General features: G+C 39.6%; 2 protein-coding genes across 2 annotated transcripts; both read left to right on the top strand.

Annotated features, from left to right (window-relative positions):
* Positions 1-261: 261 nt before the first annotated feature.
* On the top strand, positions 262-11,700 carry sft2d1 (SFT2 domain containing 1). The gene is made up of 8 exons (XM_077495681.1): positions 262-522; positions 1,367-1,453; positions 2,547-2,629; positions 4,603-4,684; positions 4,893-4,928; positions 5,013-5,071; positions 8,039-8,068; positions 9,995-11,700. Exons 1-8 carry the CDS (start codon positions 457-459, stop codon positions 10,032-10,034), a joined length of 483 nt encoding a protein of 160 aa, XP_077351807.1. The 5' UTR covers positions 262-456; the 3' UTR covers positions 10,035-11,700.
* A 1,157-nt stretch (positions 11,701-12,857) lies between these two features.
* On the top strand, positions 12,858-14,439 carry prr18 (proline rich 18). The gene has a single exon (XM_077496098.1). The coding sequence runs from the start codon at positions 13,030-13,032 to the stop codon at positions 13,738-13,740; it is 711 nt and encodes a 236-aa protein (XP_077352224.1). The 5' UTR covers positions 12,858-13,029; the 3' UTR covers positions 13,741-14,439.
* Positions 14,440-15,048: the final 609 nt, after the last annotated feature.

The following is a 15,048-nucleotide window of genomic DNA, read 5'->3' as shown; positions in this document are numbered from 1 at the left end:
AGAATGGACAATAAACAAATAGTGCTCGACAAGGACTCTACGACAGTGTAATTGATCAAATCATTTTATTTATCAATATAATATAAAATTAGTTACAACAACGGGAACGTCACATCGAGATTGATCTTAATGGTCAAATGTCACAACAACAACGTTACATTTTCAAACATTTCGTGCGGACGTTTCACAGGAAGTGGATGAGTGTCTAAGAGGAAGTTGCCTCCCTGGGCTTTGCCTGGCTGATCTGGAATCTGTTACTGTACTATGAAGAAATCCCTAACTAACGTAACTCTGCATCACTATTGACCTCAAATCAGTTTGTAAAAATACGGTAATTCGGGGAAGCCAGGAAGTCCCTAGTGCCTCTGTCAATATTCTTCAAATATGCAAAAGTAATTGTAATCATTGGAATTGTGTTTTTCCGACTTCTAATTAATTTGTCATCTCTCCGAGAAAATGGACAAGCTTCGTCGTGTGCTAAATGGCCGAGAGGAGAACGAAGAGCTCGGTCTTACGACTCAGGTACAGCATAGTTCCAGTAAACGACAGCATACGATGCTAATGCTAACTGTCAATAGTTTCAGGTACAATAACGAGCTTTTGGTTTACTGAAAAATAAATACCGTATTGGTCTGCCAATAAATTACCAAAATTAGTCATTATATTTACTATGGTATAAAATGTGTTGTCATAATGTCAACTGCTTGTCCAAGTTGTGAAAAACGACTGGCAAAGTTTGTCCATTCAATCGTTGTCCTTTGAACTTGCTTTATACTTCTGTTATATATTTTAGTGTTTTGATGTTGTTAATATTGCTTGTGCCTTGATGCTTTTACACGCTATTCAAAGGAGGATAAATTAAGGTAAGAGGCTGACATTACACTCATTTTTTCTCTCGACATTTTCTTGTTGGTGCTTGTAGTTAAAATAAATAAATAAATAAATAAATAGTTGGACTGGGCTACCTAGTCCAAATTGAGTTCAGTTTAAAAGTCTTAGGCAATGACCTCGGAAAGAAATGGAGGCCAAGTTTGGTAGTTCATCCTCGAGTTTATCATGTGACAAACGTGATGATCGATAATGCAGTTATGTGATTGAGATAACACAACCATTCTCATGTATCCTATAAAAGATAACTTGTCTAAAGTGAGACTTGTACACTTCCACACCATCTCAGCATCTCAAAGTTTGTAGAATCTGAATCTTGTTAAATATGTTATATAAATATCCCGTGACTTGAAGTCAGCTCAGCACAGTGTGTGTTATGTATTGGCAAGTTCAACATGTATAAAACATCAGGAAATGTGTCGGTCTCTATGTGGGTGACATGAGCTTTTTTATGACTTCCTGCCATTGTTGTCACTAGGTCCTCGATGCGACCTCACTCAGCTACAGCACCAGGGTGAAATGGTTTGTCATATGCTTCGCCTCAGGCATCTTGTGCTCAATACTTGTGAGTCTGCCGCTTTGCTTCCATATTTTATTAGCTGTCTGCCGTGTAATGTATTTATAAATTCCCTGGGGGGATGCAGCACAAAAAGTAAATCAATGGTCTGGAGAGAACAGTCCTTGTGTGTTTGTAGTAATGTGTCCGAGATCTTCGGGTCGAGGCCCAAAATGGGTCGTGGTTTTATTATTTATTGTGTCGTCTATTGTCAATTAAATGCTCAAAGCCATTTCATAATCCATTTACACCCAATTTGTTGGTTAATAGCGTGTTATCAATTCACATTTTGTTTATCTTTTTATTTGGTTGGTCCAAACTACCAAACCAAATTTCCTATAGGGGATTTTTAACTGAGAAATGAGAATCCATGAGAACAATTAAGATGGTTAGTATTACCATTGCAATTTTGAATAAGTAGAACAATAGTGGTCTTTGGGCTTCTCTCTAGAAACTGTTACTATCCCACAGCAAATTAGAATGTAAGTCCATGAAACAAAAAACTTGATTTTCAAAATTCCTGGTGTGTTGCACTCAGGTTGCAGTGGCTATTCCAACCAAACTCAGCATTTTGACAGACGGTCATTTTTGGAAATTCTTGTCACATTGCTAATAAAAATTAGTGTTGTTCCGATACCATTTTTTGGCCCCCGATACGATACCCAGCTTTGCAGTATTGGCCAATACCGATACTTACGTTTTTTTTCCTCAACATGAAAAAGCTGTCCTGCTATTGGTTCAGAGCATTCAAGGGCCAATAGGATATCTTAGATCGGCATGCAGTGAACATGTCACATACCAGTGAATGTTGTGCACAAGCAAGACACAAGATGCTGCATCGAAAATCCTGTATTAGCGTTGGAATTAATGGCATCGGCATGTTACTTGTGAGTACTCACCGATACCGATACCACTGTTTTAATGCAGTATCGGTATCGGAACAACACTAATAAAAATATCCCTTTATATATAACCAGTGTAGTAATAATATATTCTTGACTCATTTTGACTCAATTTATGAAGGCTTAAGGTAGCGATTGCCTCTAATTTGTGATTTACAATATGTTCTGTAACTAACAGAAATGATTTGTTTTTATTTCAGGGCTCAGCTCTGCTGTTTCTTCCAAATGGAATCAAACTCTTCGCAGTTTTCTACACACTGGGCAATGTTGCAGCTCTTGCTAGGTAAAACATAATCGTAGGAAGACATAAGGAAATGACTAATGAATAATATTGCCACACCTTGTGGACATTTGGTATCTGTACTTGACTGTATAGTTTTTCCTGCCACAAACTTTGGAAAGCAGGGAATCAATATTTAAATATGTTTACAGTTGTCCCTCCCTGTTGAAGTAGTCGGCCCTCTACTAATTTTTGTTAAAGGTAGCTCCAACCCACAATACTCTGATGCCATTTGTCATTTTAATTCATAACACATACATTTATTGCTTGATGAGCTAATGCTCTTAATTGTTAAAACAGGGTCATTCAGGTTCAAAGCTTCACACTGACACTGATAGTCTAAAAATGACAGCATATGTCATGGTTTTCAATATCACATGACTCTTTAGGAAAATCGGTCATAGCCAAGGTTACCAATCCCTAGCAAGACAGGATCATGCAAAAGATTTTTGACATTCTTATTATTGTATGTGAGTGAATTTAATGAGACCCATTTCGTTATGTGACTGATTGATGGAAGGTTTCGTCATAGTGGGGGCATCCTTAACGAGGGATGAATAGAAAATTATGGCTTTCATCGCTGTAGCATATTGTATACCGTCTCTATTGCAATATTATCAAACATTTTGTTAAGAATTTAGTTTTACCAACAGCATACTGTATACCATGGTGTCAAACTGAATCCCTCGAGGGCCGCAGCCCTACAGGTTTTCGAGGCCTCCCATTTTTCAACACAGCTGATTCATATTTAAGCTCATCAGCAAGCTCTGCAGGAGCCTGATAATTATCCTGATCATTGAATCAGGTGCGTTGGAGTAGAGAAGCCTAGAAAACATTCAGTGCTCCGGCCCTCGAGGATCGGATCTCGACACATGTGCTGTATACTATACTGTGCACTATTTCCCTGATCTCAATGCAGTATAATGTGTAACGCAGCTCAGACGTCGTCTCATCTAACAGACATGACGCTCCACAGGCACCATCCTCCCACTCACAGCTCAGCTGAGCACAGAGCTGTGCTTCCAACAGTGGGGGGAAGCTTCTGTCAGGTTACTTTCACTGACGTCACCGAAGTATCAGGAAGCTTTGAATGCATTCTCCTGACATTGGGTTTCAAATATTGATTGCCATGTATGTTATGTTGGCCAGCGCGCATGTTTCTAATTGTTTCTTCCAAAGTCCTGTGCATGAATGTTGTTTATTAAATTGGATATTTATACACCGGGTTTACACCGGTTGCGTGTGCGGTGCGGCTGCGGTGCGTCTTGACTGCGTGCTCCAGACGCGTCAATTTTTTGGCCAATCCACACCGGCTCCGCACAGCTGCGGTCCGGCAGCTCCGTCGCCGACCACTTCCCGCCGTGTCTTGCGTGACCGCGCGCGATCATGTGGCATTAAAAACAACGACAAACACACAGAAAGTCTGTGCTCAACAGAGAAGCAGAAAGAGGTGGACTTTTATTATTTTGTGGTTTTCTACCTCCAATATAAACCTCTCCTCGTCCATGTTCGCTGGTGTCTAAACCGTGAATGAGCACCTCCCACGTTAACTCCAAGCCCGTCTACGCCCACACCACGTTTTGCTAGCATGCTTGCGAAATAGGAGCTGGCCAGTGTTTTATCTTGAAAGGTAACCGGAAATTTATTTTGAAACTGCGTCGGTCTTCCTGTCCCGCTCGATGTGTTTTGTGCTAGCTTGCCATTTGCCGGAGGCCTACCGCTGCGGCGTCCGGCAAAAATAGAAAATAGGCTATCCTTGCGGAAGGGTTGCGGCACGCCGCAGCTGAGACGCAGTCGACACGCAACGCACCCGCAAGCGGTGTAAACGGCACCATTCGAATGAATGGAATCTAATTGCTTGCGTCGCCGGAACGCACCGCAACCGCACCGCAACCGCAACCGGTGTAAACCCGGGGCCTTAACATTTGATTGATTCTTTAAGATATCGCATGACCAGCCTGTCTTGTCCTCAATAGCACCTGCTTCCTTATGGGACCACTAAAGCAGTTGAAGCGCATGTTTGAGCCAACAAGACTTATAGCGACCATTGTTATGCTGGTAAGCACATTATTACTAGCATGTGTAGCTTAATGTTTTCAGTAGGATTTAATTCATTTAAATGCTGCATGCCTCAGACTTAAAGTATTAGGTTTAGGTAATAATTAAGTAATTGTTTTTTTTTTTTACATTCTTAATCTTGTTAAAACATTTTTCAATAACAGTGTTTGCAGATGGACTGATAACATCTCTTTCATTTCCTCAACAGCTCTGCCTCGTCTTAACACTATGTGCAGTGTTTTGGGTCAGTTAACATTAGACAAAACAGTTTTGAATTTTTGGGAGTCTTTACATTGCCTAAAATACACATTTATCTTTTTTTTTACAGTGGCACAAAAAGGGACTGGCCATAATTTTTTGTATTCTCCAGTTTCTAGCAATGACGTGGTAAGTATGAATAAAGTGTGAATGTCAACAGTATAGAAGAACTAAAATAAATAAATGCTGCTGAAATTTTGATTGGGCTTGCTAATGCTAACTGCTGTGAGTTGGGCTTGCCTTGTAAAATTAAAACTTTGGCCTCAACAAAAAGGACAGTCTTTACAATGTCCAAGTCAGAATGACTGTTGCTAAAATGCTTACAGTTGGTACGCTAACATGTAGCAAGATAGCATGTTGGGTACAGACGACACATTCGCAGATCGATAAAGGTTTAACTTTGTGTCCTGTGGTCAAGTACTAGTGTCAAAGAGAATAGTCAAATGCTAACATTTTGCAAGATAGCAACCTGAGCTAAGAAAGCGGTGAAATACATAGATAAGGATTTTACATTGTTCCTTGTGTTTGCATCCTGTTTGTAATGTGGATTGATACAATGCTAGACTTAAGTTTGTATATAGTAAAGACTGCAACTGGAGTACAGAAAGTGCTGAGACAGAGTAATAAAGATTTTACATTGTCCCCTATGGTTAGAAGTTACAACCATTTTAAAGGAGATTAGCTCAAATGATAATATGCAAACTATGGACATGCTAGCATGTAGCTTAATAACTATAAGTTATAATTTGTTGGTCAATTGCGTTGCAATGGTAACCCGGAATTTAAAAGAAGAAATGCAGATCTGAGCGTGGCCGAGATATCAATACATCAGTAAGTGGTTAATTCCGTAAGGTGTCAGTGTAGTTAATAAGTAGATTTTACATTATCGTAGTCAGAGAGTAAACATCAACACTTGAGTGAAGCTTCCGGTAGGTGGAACGGAAGTAGGCTTAGTTTAAGTCTTGTCTGTTTGCCAGGTAGGTCAGCATGGTTTTGGCCAGGTGGTGCCTGACTCAGCTTGGACCTACATAAGTCTCACTCAGACAGTATGTGGTCCTGGCAGGAGAAAGAGACCAGGTTTTTATCTATCTGTGCTGTTTAAACACAGGACAGTATTGACCAGCCTTTGTACATCTGCCATCATCACTTTTTATACACATCACCTCGTGTTTTTTTTTTTTTTTGGCACTCCATTGTTTCGTTTACTTTTTACACTGAATGGCTGGTGTAATTAATATAGCACACTTTTTTAACATTCTTTACTGTCAAAATGTTTAACTACCGGTAAATAGAACTAAGTAGAATAAAATCACCTACTGTTGGCATGCAGAATTAAAAGTACAATATGTTAATTAAATTAAATTAAACCATTGGTTGAGGGCTGATTTTTATCAATGTGCACATGGTCAAAATTAATGACATCTCTAACATGTTATCACTATTGTAATGTTCATGTCTCAGAAATGCTTTACACAAGCAAATACACAACAGGGGAATCAGGTCAAAACCACCACATTATTTTATATATATATATATATACACACATCTGTAGCATTGTAGTATTAAATATCATATTGGAATGAAAATACATCTTTTGCACAACCCCTAGGTACAAGTAAATATCAATAAAATAATGTTAGTTAGTTATTTGCCAAAACCTACGTATAATACACCACTGGATTTTGAATGAATATTTATTTATTTACATACATTATCTTAAGCAAATGGGAAAAAAATGCATGTTCATTTTCACTATGTTAAGTGAGAGTACACTAGACTAATGAGTAACCTTTTATACTTTAACCCCTACATACTAGTAAATGTCTGTAAGATAATATTAGCTTGAACCCCAGTCAAATACACCAATGGATTTTGGATGAATATTTATTTATTTATTTTACTTTAATTTTAAAAATGTTAATTTTGACTACGGTAAGTGAGATAGTACACTTGACTAATGAGTCACCGTTCATAGTTTTGACTACTTAAGGATCACTGAGGAGAAGGTCTAGCCAGGCACTACATGTAAAATCCTACAAGTGATGTGAATGAGCATGCCTTTGCCTGCCTGAGCATTAATGAGCATATTTGCGCGCTGCGGACAAAGGATGTCAGTGAAAGCCCCTGGGCCACTCTGTGGGTGGAAAAAGAGAGAGCATTTCGTCAGCATGACTGTCCGCGTCGTAACAGCTCTCTATTTCACCTACGTATGGGTCATTCACTTCCGCTCTTGCCTGCGTTCCTCAAGCATCACCACGGAAACCACAAGTCACACATCCTCGGCTCATTCTGAACAGACGCTGTGGCAGAGTACACGCCTACGCGAGAGCTGAGCCGTCTGGGTGAAGCAGTTTTGCATTCAGACCCCACACACTGGACTGAGCAAAGTTCAGACTTCAGGCTGAATGCTATAAACCTAAGAAAGAATCACATGACTCTAAACAGAGTGCCTATATATATTAACTAAATACAGTCTTTGCTGGAGGACAACTAAGACAAACATTAGGGAAAGGACCAGTGTACTTAACCATATTGTTCCTTGACTTTATTGGATTATTTTACTGTAATTGTGCATAAAAACCTTAATTCTTAACAGCTTAAACAGTTTCCTGTTCATGGATAGTTCTTTGCAATAGTGATCTAGTTCCAGGTTGCAGATTCCTCTCATATTTTCGATATATTACATTGTTAATCAGGGAGCTCTATGAAATAGCCAAACCACACACTCTTTAGCCCAGGATATCACCCCTTAATGTCTTCAGTGTCTGTCTGAAATCTCTTCATTGGCACAAAGATTAGTGTTAGCCTGTTAAATTAAGATGATGATGTGACTCCCTCATTGCATCACACATTTCAATTCAGTTACAACTATATTGCTTTGTTTTCTTTTGAGTCACATTGAACTTGACAAACTCACAAGATACCTACTTACATCAAGTATATATAGTAAAATGTCAATTTCTGTTGTGAGGTATTGTGTGTAAAGGGCATTTTGTTCGAAATTGTAGCCTACTCTACTACCACCTTTCTTTTTTTTTCTTTCTTTTTTTTCTTTTTTTTTTTAAACTTCAACGTTCTGTTTGTTTTGTCTTTCAGGTACAGCATCTCCTACATTCCTTTTGCCAGGTAAGGAAATTATGTTAAGTACTGTTCAGTTGTCCTCATAAGTTAATATACCATAGGGGTTAATTGATGAGCACAACTGTTAATTTGAGTAAAATATCGGCTCTGAAAGTGTGCTGCTAAACCAATCCTTTTCACTTGACGTTTTTTGTCAAGACTACTGAAAAACATGTTTTTGTTTACTTCTAAACATCCCACTGTTTGCTTTACCCATTTGGCGATAATCCTCTCTCCCTCCCACCACTCATTCACCCCTCATAAGGTCAACCAAATTGCTGCTTGTTGTTTCACATGCACTTTGTTGCGCTGGAATGTTTTTCTTTTGTCACACTAACAAATAACATTTTTTTATTTTTTATTTTTTGTCCCAATATTTTGGGACGGATTTCCCTCAATGCCCTGCCCAGCGTTGACATCACTGTGATTAGTTTATCCCTCGAAGGGGGGATAGGGTGGAACATTTTCATTGGATCTGGACATGAATACTCAAATTAATATTTATTCTCAATCTCTTAATCACATGAATCTGTTGCCCTATTTTAGATATGAACAATGGAGATACCTTGAACAAATACTGACACTGAATTTTTGGGTATTCCCCTATTACTGACACTGAAGACATTACTTGCTTCACATTCCTCCATGCGGCCATCCTCCAAGCACAAGTATGAGGTGCGATGTTGTTTTGTCAATCCAGATGCAGGAAGGATTATTTGTCTAATTTGGAGAGTGGACCCCTGCACCCAACAAAGCCCGGGTGCCGTGTGTGTTTTGGTGACCCTATAATCCATCCCAACAACTGAGAAACCTGCTATAACCTCCCCGTAGTCCCCCTCCCCCCATCCCAAACGCTGACAACAAAACAAAGACAGTCTTGCACACTGCCTTTCCGCAAGCCAAATTCCTGAGAACAAAAGTTTCACATTCTGATGCTCATTTATGCCTTAATTTTATTAATTGTCTTAATGTTTAAACATGTCAGCACATTAGTGTCTTTTATCGGCAAACTTATCTATTGTTAACTGTTATCGACATACTTTTTATTAAACACTCAAACTGAATTAGGGCCAACCACAACACCACATGGCAAGAGGACTTGATCCTTTAATGTATTTTACCTGGGTGCCTGTTTATAAGCTCCCTCACTGAAAGTAGGTGAAGTACAAAAATGTGCCTGATGTGCCATTCCCACAGTGCTTTGAGGCAAATGTTGCTCTACATTTTCATAAAAAATGGGGGAGTTGTCAGAGCTGTATGATTTATTCATGGAGTTGATGCAAAAAATAGCATCAAGAGAGACTAAAAACAAACCTGAGGCGGTTACAAAAGGATGCTGGTGAACGCAGCCAAAGCTTGAGAAGGAGCAAGTCTCCTATCTTGCAAACTGACCTCCCCTCCCCCCAAGCCAGGCTATGATTCACCCCCCCCCCCCCCCCCCACCCCCCCCCCCCCCCTTCCATTTAACCTTGACGGGCTTCACACCTCCTCCACTAAATGTAACTGAGGCTGCAGGCAAAGTCTGCATAGCAACACTCTGGTGGCAAGAACAGAATGTGGTGAGGGGAACGGCGATGGCAATGGTTTGTGGTTGTCATGGCAATGACTCCTCTTGCATCATTGCTCAACACAGAGCACCTGCCATCGCTATGAACATGTAGTGCTTCCCCGCCAAAACACGCTCACTTATTTATGAGATGCCCCACCCGAATCGTAGTAAGAAAGGCTGGAAGTGCTTTTTTGTCGCTTTTCATTTCATATGCATGATAGCATTTTGTCCTCTGGGATGTCAGCCTATTTATCTCTGGATTATTATTTTTTTTGTTCATATGTGCCATATCCAGCATAGCACTTGGCTGTCTCAATATATTTTATTCACTATGAAGTATATTTAATCTAATTAGAATATTTTCTATTTCCCTCCCCCTACAGAGATGCTGTGATGAAATGCTTCACTACCTGTCTAAGCTAGGAATCTGGAGTTCACACTTTGATGTGAAGACTGGTCCTCATATGCAACTGCATGAACAATATATAATATATAGTTGTTGTTTTTTTCTTTCTTTTTTATTTTTTTTTCTGCAGCTCCTTTATACTGGCCTCTTAGTTTGAACTGAAGGTCTATTATTTTCATCAGATTTTACTTTGTACATTATGCTGTGAGTGCCTTTAATGCTTAATATATTTAAAAAGATACTTCAGATTTGTTAAGGCTGGTTTGAGTACTCATAAATGAATTTAAATTTGCTGTGCATTGTAATTTACATGAGTGCAGTGCAAAATACACCCATAAATACTACTAATACTATTTATGTCTTAAACAGTCTTGCATGTCGTATGTTTTCTTCAAATCTGTTCAAATTAGGACACAGACATTGCTGCCAAAACACATTTTCCATTTTCTCTTTATATGTGTCTGCCATGTTTTCATAGAAATCACATTATTTACCCTTGGGCATTTCAGGCACTGCTTCACTGATTCTGCATTGGTATGTTTCATATTCGCTTCAGCTCTTGATGTTTTCTGGTTAAAACCGTGTAAAAATAGCAGCCTATGTTGGTAGCCTTTGTGTACATTAGCCCCTTCCCCCACACAGTCAATGACATTAAAATCGAGTATCTTTAAATTAGATTTTCTGCCAGACACAACAATGATCCAGTTAATTACGCTTTTCTGAGCAATGTGGTTTTGGCGTGACCTAATAACCCAATATAGCTTCCAACAGGATCTCCGTATGCTCCAGCGTGATGGCATCATAGCCTTTGAGAATTGCGTTGTCATGACAACCTATGCCAGAAGATTCATTACTTTAGCGCCCCCCCCCCACCCACCCCCCCACCACCACCACCATCCTAGATGCAGATGTTCATGTTATGGTGACGGGAAGAGCTTTTGTATAAAACACGGCCATGCATTTGTCTTACACTGAACTCATGATTTTGTGCTTTATTTGAAGCCATCACATTGCATCTTATGCTCTTTAATTGAACCAAACAACTGCATTGCAATTCCTGTTGTGCAATATCCCTCGTCGTTTCAAAGAAGGATTATGAACAAAGTCTCCCTTCAATACAACTTGTTCAAGTAACTTGTTAAGTAACAACAAATCCCTCTGGACCATACCCTCTTCGTGTAATCTGAGGGATCAAATAATGCTGGAGAATGAAGGAACGCGGCGCCCGTTTGTTTTTTTTAGGGGGGAGGATCAGTTTTCTTTACACGCCATGTTTGGATTAAAAGTTAGAGGATGTGGCAGATGTGCAGTCTGCCAGAGTGTCCCAACTGTTTTCTGCAAAATTATGTTTAATCCGGAGGTCAGAAAAAGGCGGAATCCCGGACACTATTGTCCTTTGAAAAAGTTACTCTGCTAAGTAAAGCGGAATACAGTACATATATAAAACACAGCACACTGTTTTTTGAATGTTAAAATCATGATAAAGTATTATTGTAGTCGCAACACGTTTTGTGTGCCTTTTCTTCGTCATTCCTGTTTGTAATGTGATCATCTGTACACTGAAACATTATAAGGTTATCCATTCAACAATGAGGTAATCTATGATATTGAGTTCAAAATGTCTTGCAAAGTGTAAAAATAAACAAAGATCAAGTAATTCTTAATAAATGATCTACATACATACTTGTAGATGGAATGTTTTTTTCCCCACACACACAGACTGTCAGGGGAAAAGTGGTAAAATCTGTGAGGAAGAGAAATCAATGTTTTGACATTACTTTGTTTTTACATAGCACCACAATAGACATTATTCACTTTAGTGAATTGACATTTAAGATCGTATTGACAGACTGAATTGTTCCAATCAAATGACCGCGTAGGACATATTTTGCTTGCGTACCCGCCCACCCACTAAAACAATTATTGCCAACATACCTCTCAAATGAAAACTAAGCTTGGAAAGACACAGAGCTCAAGTATTGGATCACAAGTTGCAAGGGGTGTGTAGCCATTATTTCATAATCAGTGGAGACAAAATGTCCAGGAGCAATCCCATCTTTTAGGAGTCAATTATCATCCTCTTGAGTCCTCAGAACCGAATGATAAACTGTCAAACTCTAAACTGCCAAAGACGTTTCATGATGATTGGTAAAATTCCAATGAATGGAATGCGATCTTTCATTGAGTAGCCACATTGTATATGTAGTAAAGGCAAACAATATTCTTTTTGCCTTGAAAGATGAGTTAAAATGCTCAAAAGCGGCTGACACTGTGGATTTTTTTGTTTTGTTTTTATAACGCCTGGCAGTCAAAGAGTTAAATTGATGACAGTTGAAGCAAAAGCAGGGGAATAATTAAATGCCCCATTGCAGCACTCGCAACACTGGACACAAAACATCGGTAAAATATCATTTTTGCAATGAATAAGGAGTAGTAGGTTTTGAAACTTTTTTTTTTTTTAACTATTTTTTAATTTACACCGTCTCTCAAATGTGAAAACCTCCCTCCCCAAGCTCTCTATGAAAGGAGACACAAAACGTCATAATGACATTTTTTTTTTTTTATACAAACATACTTTCATTATAATTCCCAAATCTGTCTTTTTCATCAACATATCTACGTGTGGCGTATCTAAACGTTTGGCCTGTAGTGATTTCTTTCATGTACTGATGACGACTAGTGACAGCACCAGAAATAAAGCGGACCCCACTCACTCGCACTTAAGTGTGTATGATTCATATTTTGTTGCGTGTGTGGTGTCTTTCATCGGAAGTTATTAGCTGTATGACATCAGCGCCTCCTCTCCGTGTCTTTGTTTGGCGTTTCTCCTGACCACGCCCCCTCGCTTTCGCCACCATAAAGGCGTGGGGCGTGCGTTCACAGCGGAATTCCACACTTCTCTGGACAACAGGTGCACTCGCTCTGGATGATGCCCTGAGAGCACTGGTGGTCGCTTTGCACTTTGGAGCACTTTTTGCACATTTTTGTATCGCGTTTTTTTACATCCTGAAAATGCCTTTCCCACCGATTAGTCTCCAGCACAAGATCCCGTCTCCTGCAAGGGATCTATTCGGCAAAAAGAAAGCCAGTGTCGAGAAGAGGGACTCCGCGAAGGAGAAGCAGACTTCAACTTGGACAACTACTAATTTAAGGAATTTGGGCCGCAAGGCGCAACAAGAGAAGAGCAAAAGCCCGTCGCCGAAAGAGGTGCCGGCAAAATGTTCGTGGCTGACCTCGGCTAAACCTCAGGACTCAACCCCGGCAGTGAGGCGCTCTGCCCCCGCAGACTGCGGCAGACCGCCCGCAAGCAAAGAGGACGCAACCAAGAAGGAGTTCACGCTCAGCCTCACGCCGGAAGCCATCCTCGTTATCCAGAAGAGGAATTCGGAGAAGCAGATGCTGGCGAAGCAGCAAAAATGTTGCGCGTCCGCCGACTTACGGCACAGACGCGTCTTCCCTTCCAAACAAGCGTCGCACGGCAGCTCCAAGGGTGCTCAGGTGAGCAAACCGGAGGAGGCGGAGCAGGACATAACGGCCATCGTTAAAATCTCGCTTTTGAATGACCAGCACAAATATGACGATGTGGAATATGAAGAGGAGGACGGAGACGTGGACGAGACTGTGATGAGGAAGTGTAAAGAGTGGCTCAAGGGGGTCGAAAGTGCCGCAGCTTTGGGAAAAGTTGACAAACTTACAGCACTGCCGCAACTTAAAAGCTGCTGATAGCTGGATTCAAGCCATCAAATGACTCGTCTTGATTAATGTTCAGCGATGCAATGAAAACTCAAGACTTCAGGTTATTTTAACGTCCATGTGGAATGAAATGTTACCTGAGGAAAAGTCTGTTTATATGAAATACTTCCGAGAATGACTTGAAAGATCTGCATTTGAAGCTTATTATGCCTTTTGAATATTTGTTGCAAGTTTTAATTCATTGACTTTGCACATGCGGTTTTTGTTTCCAGTGAGGCGCCTCCTATGGATTAAAGCAGGGATTTTCGCTAAAGAAACCCTTTGTTTGTGAGAACAAAACAATTAGGTTTTATGCTCGGCTGCTTCCCATCAAAATGAGAATTTCCATATTCTGATTGTACATTATTTATTAATATTTGTACCTGAACATTGATAGTTGGTGCCATTTAAAGTAAAGGGTTTTTGTACTATCCACGCAGCTTCTGAATATGAACTTGATTGTGCCTCTTTGTTTTCTGATGTTCATTTTCAGTCACTTTTGACTTTTGTTGGATATCAGAGGCTCTTTGTTGCCATTGTAGCTACCTGTGGGCATTAGTGTACTAAGCCTCTTAGATTTCCTGCTAAGCAGGGTTGACCAGTGTACTGTAGGGGCCAGGTACTGGAGCGCCATCAGGAAATTGCCTCTAATTTTTGTATTACCCAAGTAAACAATGCACCTCACCATGAGAGTGTCTTGACTTTTATTTCCCTGAAGTCTGTGTGTGCAATTTCCAGCAATCAAAGGACCAAAGTATAATTCTACTTACCATGCATGACAGTGTCCATCAGTATGTCATAACTGCAAACAATTTCTGTAATTGCATTCGAAAATACATATTGTGCATCAAAATAAGCTTTCCTATTCACTTGCTTGGTAAATGCTGTCATATAGGCCTACTCTCTTTAAATGAATAAGCTGCATTGAGATGTACTTGAAGGTCTGTCACACCAACAAATGGTAACGTTTTTATGGTATCATTTTTATATACATCATTAAATTCTGTAGAATAAATTTTACTCTAAACCCAGTCTTATTTGGTCCGACTACTCAAAATTGAGTAACATTTAGTCAAAATTGAGTAAAATTTACATTTGGAAGAGAGTAAAATAGAGTGAATTTTACTCCAAGTATTTTTAGTGTGCAAGAAAATTTGCCTATCGCTGGAAAAAAAGCTATTAAAGATTTTTCACTCAATTCTAAGTACATTTTGCTAGAGATTTGGCTAAATTTTGCTAGTTTATTAAAAAAAAAAATGCACAAGAGTCGAAAAGCAAACACAACTTTCAGCTTGACCA

Source organism: Festucalex cinctus, chromosome 14, assembly GCF_051991245.1.
Source record: "Festucalex cinctus isolate MCC-2025b chromosome 14, RoL_Fcin_1.0, whole genome shotgun sequence".
Taxonomy (NCBI): domain Eukaryota; kingdom Metazoa; phylum Chordata; class Actinopteri; order Syngnathiformes; family Syngnathidae; genus Festucalex; species Festucalex cinctus.
This window is presented reverse-complemented; position numbering and strand designations above follow the sequence as displayed.

Excerpts from the sequence above, each read along its gene's own strand:
- prr18 (XM_077496098.1), top strand. The coding sequence starts at position 13,030 with ATGCCTTTCCCACCGATTAGTCTCCAGCACAAGATCCCGTCTCCTGCA.
- sft2d1 (XM_077495681.1), top strand. The coding sequence starts at position 457 with ATGGACAAGCTTCGTCGTGTGCTAAATGGCCGAGAGGAGAACGAAGAG. Across the intron at positions 4,685-4,892 it reads TAGCGACCATTGTTATGCTG|CTCTGCCTCGTCTTAACACT; the intron begins GTAAGCACATTA and ends TTTCCTCAACAG. Across the intron at positions 8,069-9,994 it reads TCCTACATTCCTTTTGCCAG|AGATGCTGTGATGAAATGCT; the intron begins GTAAGGAAATTA and ends CTCCCCCTACAG.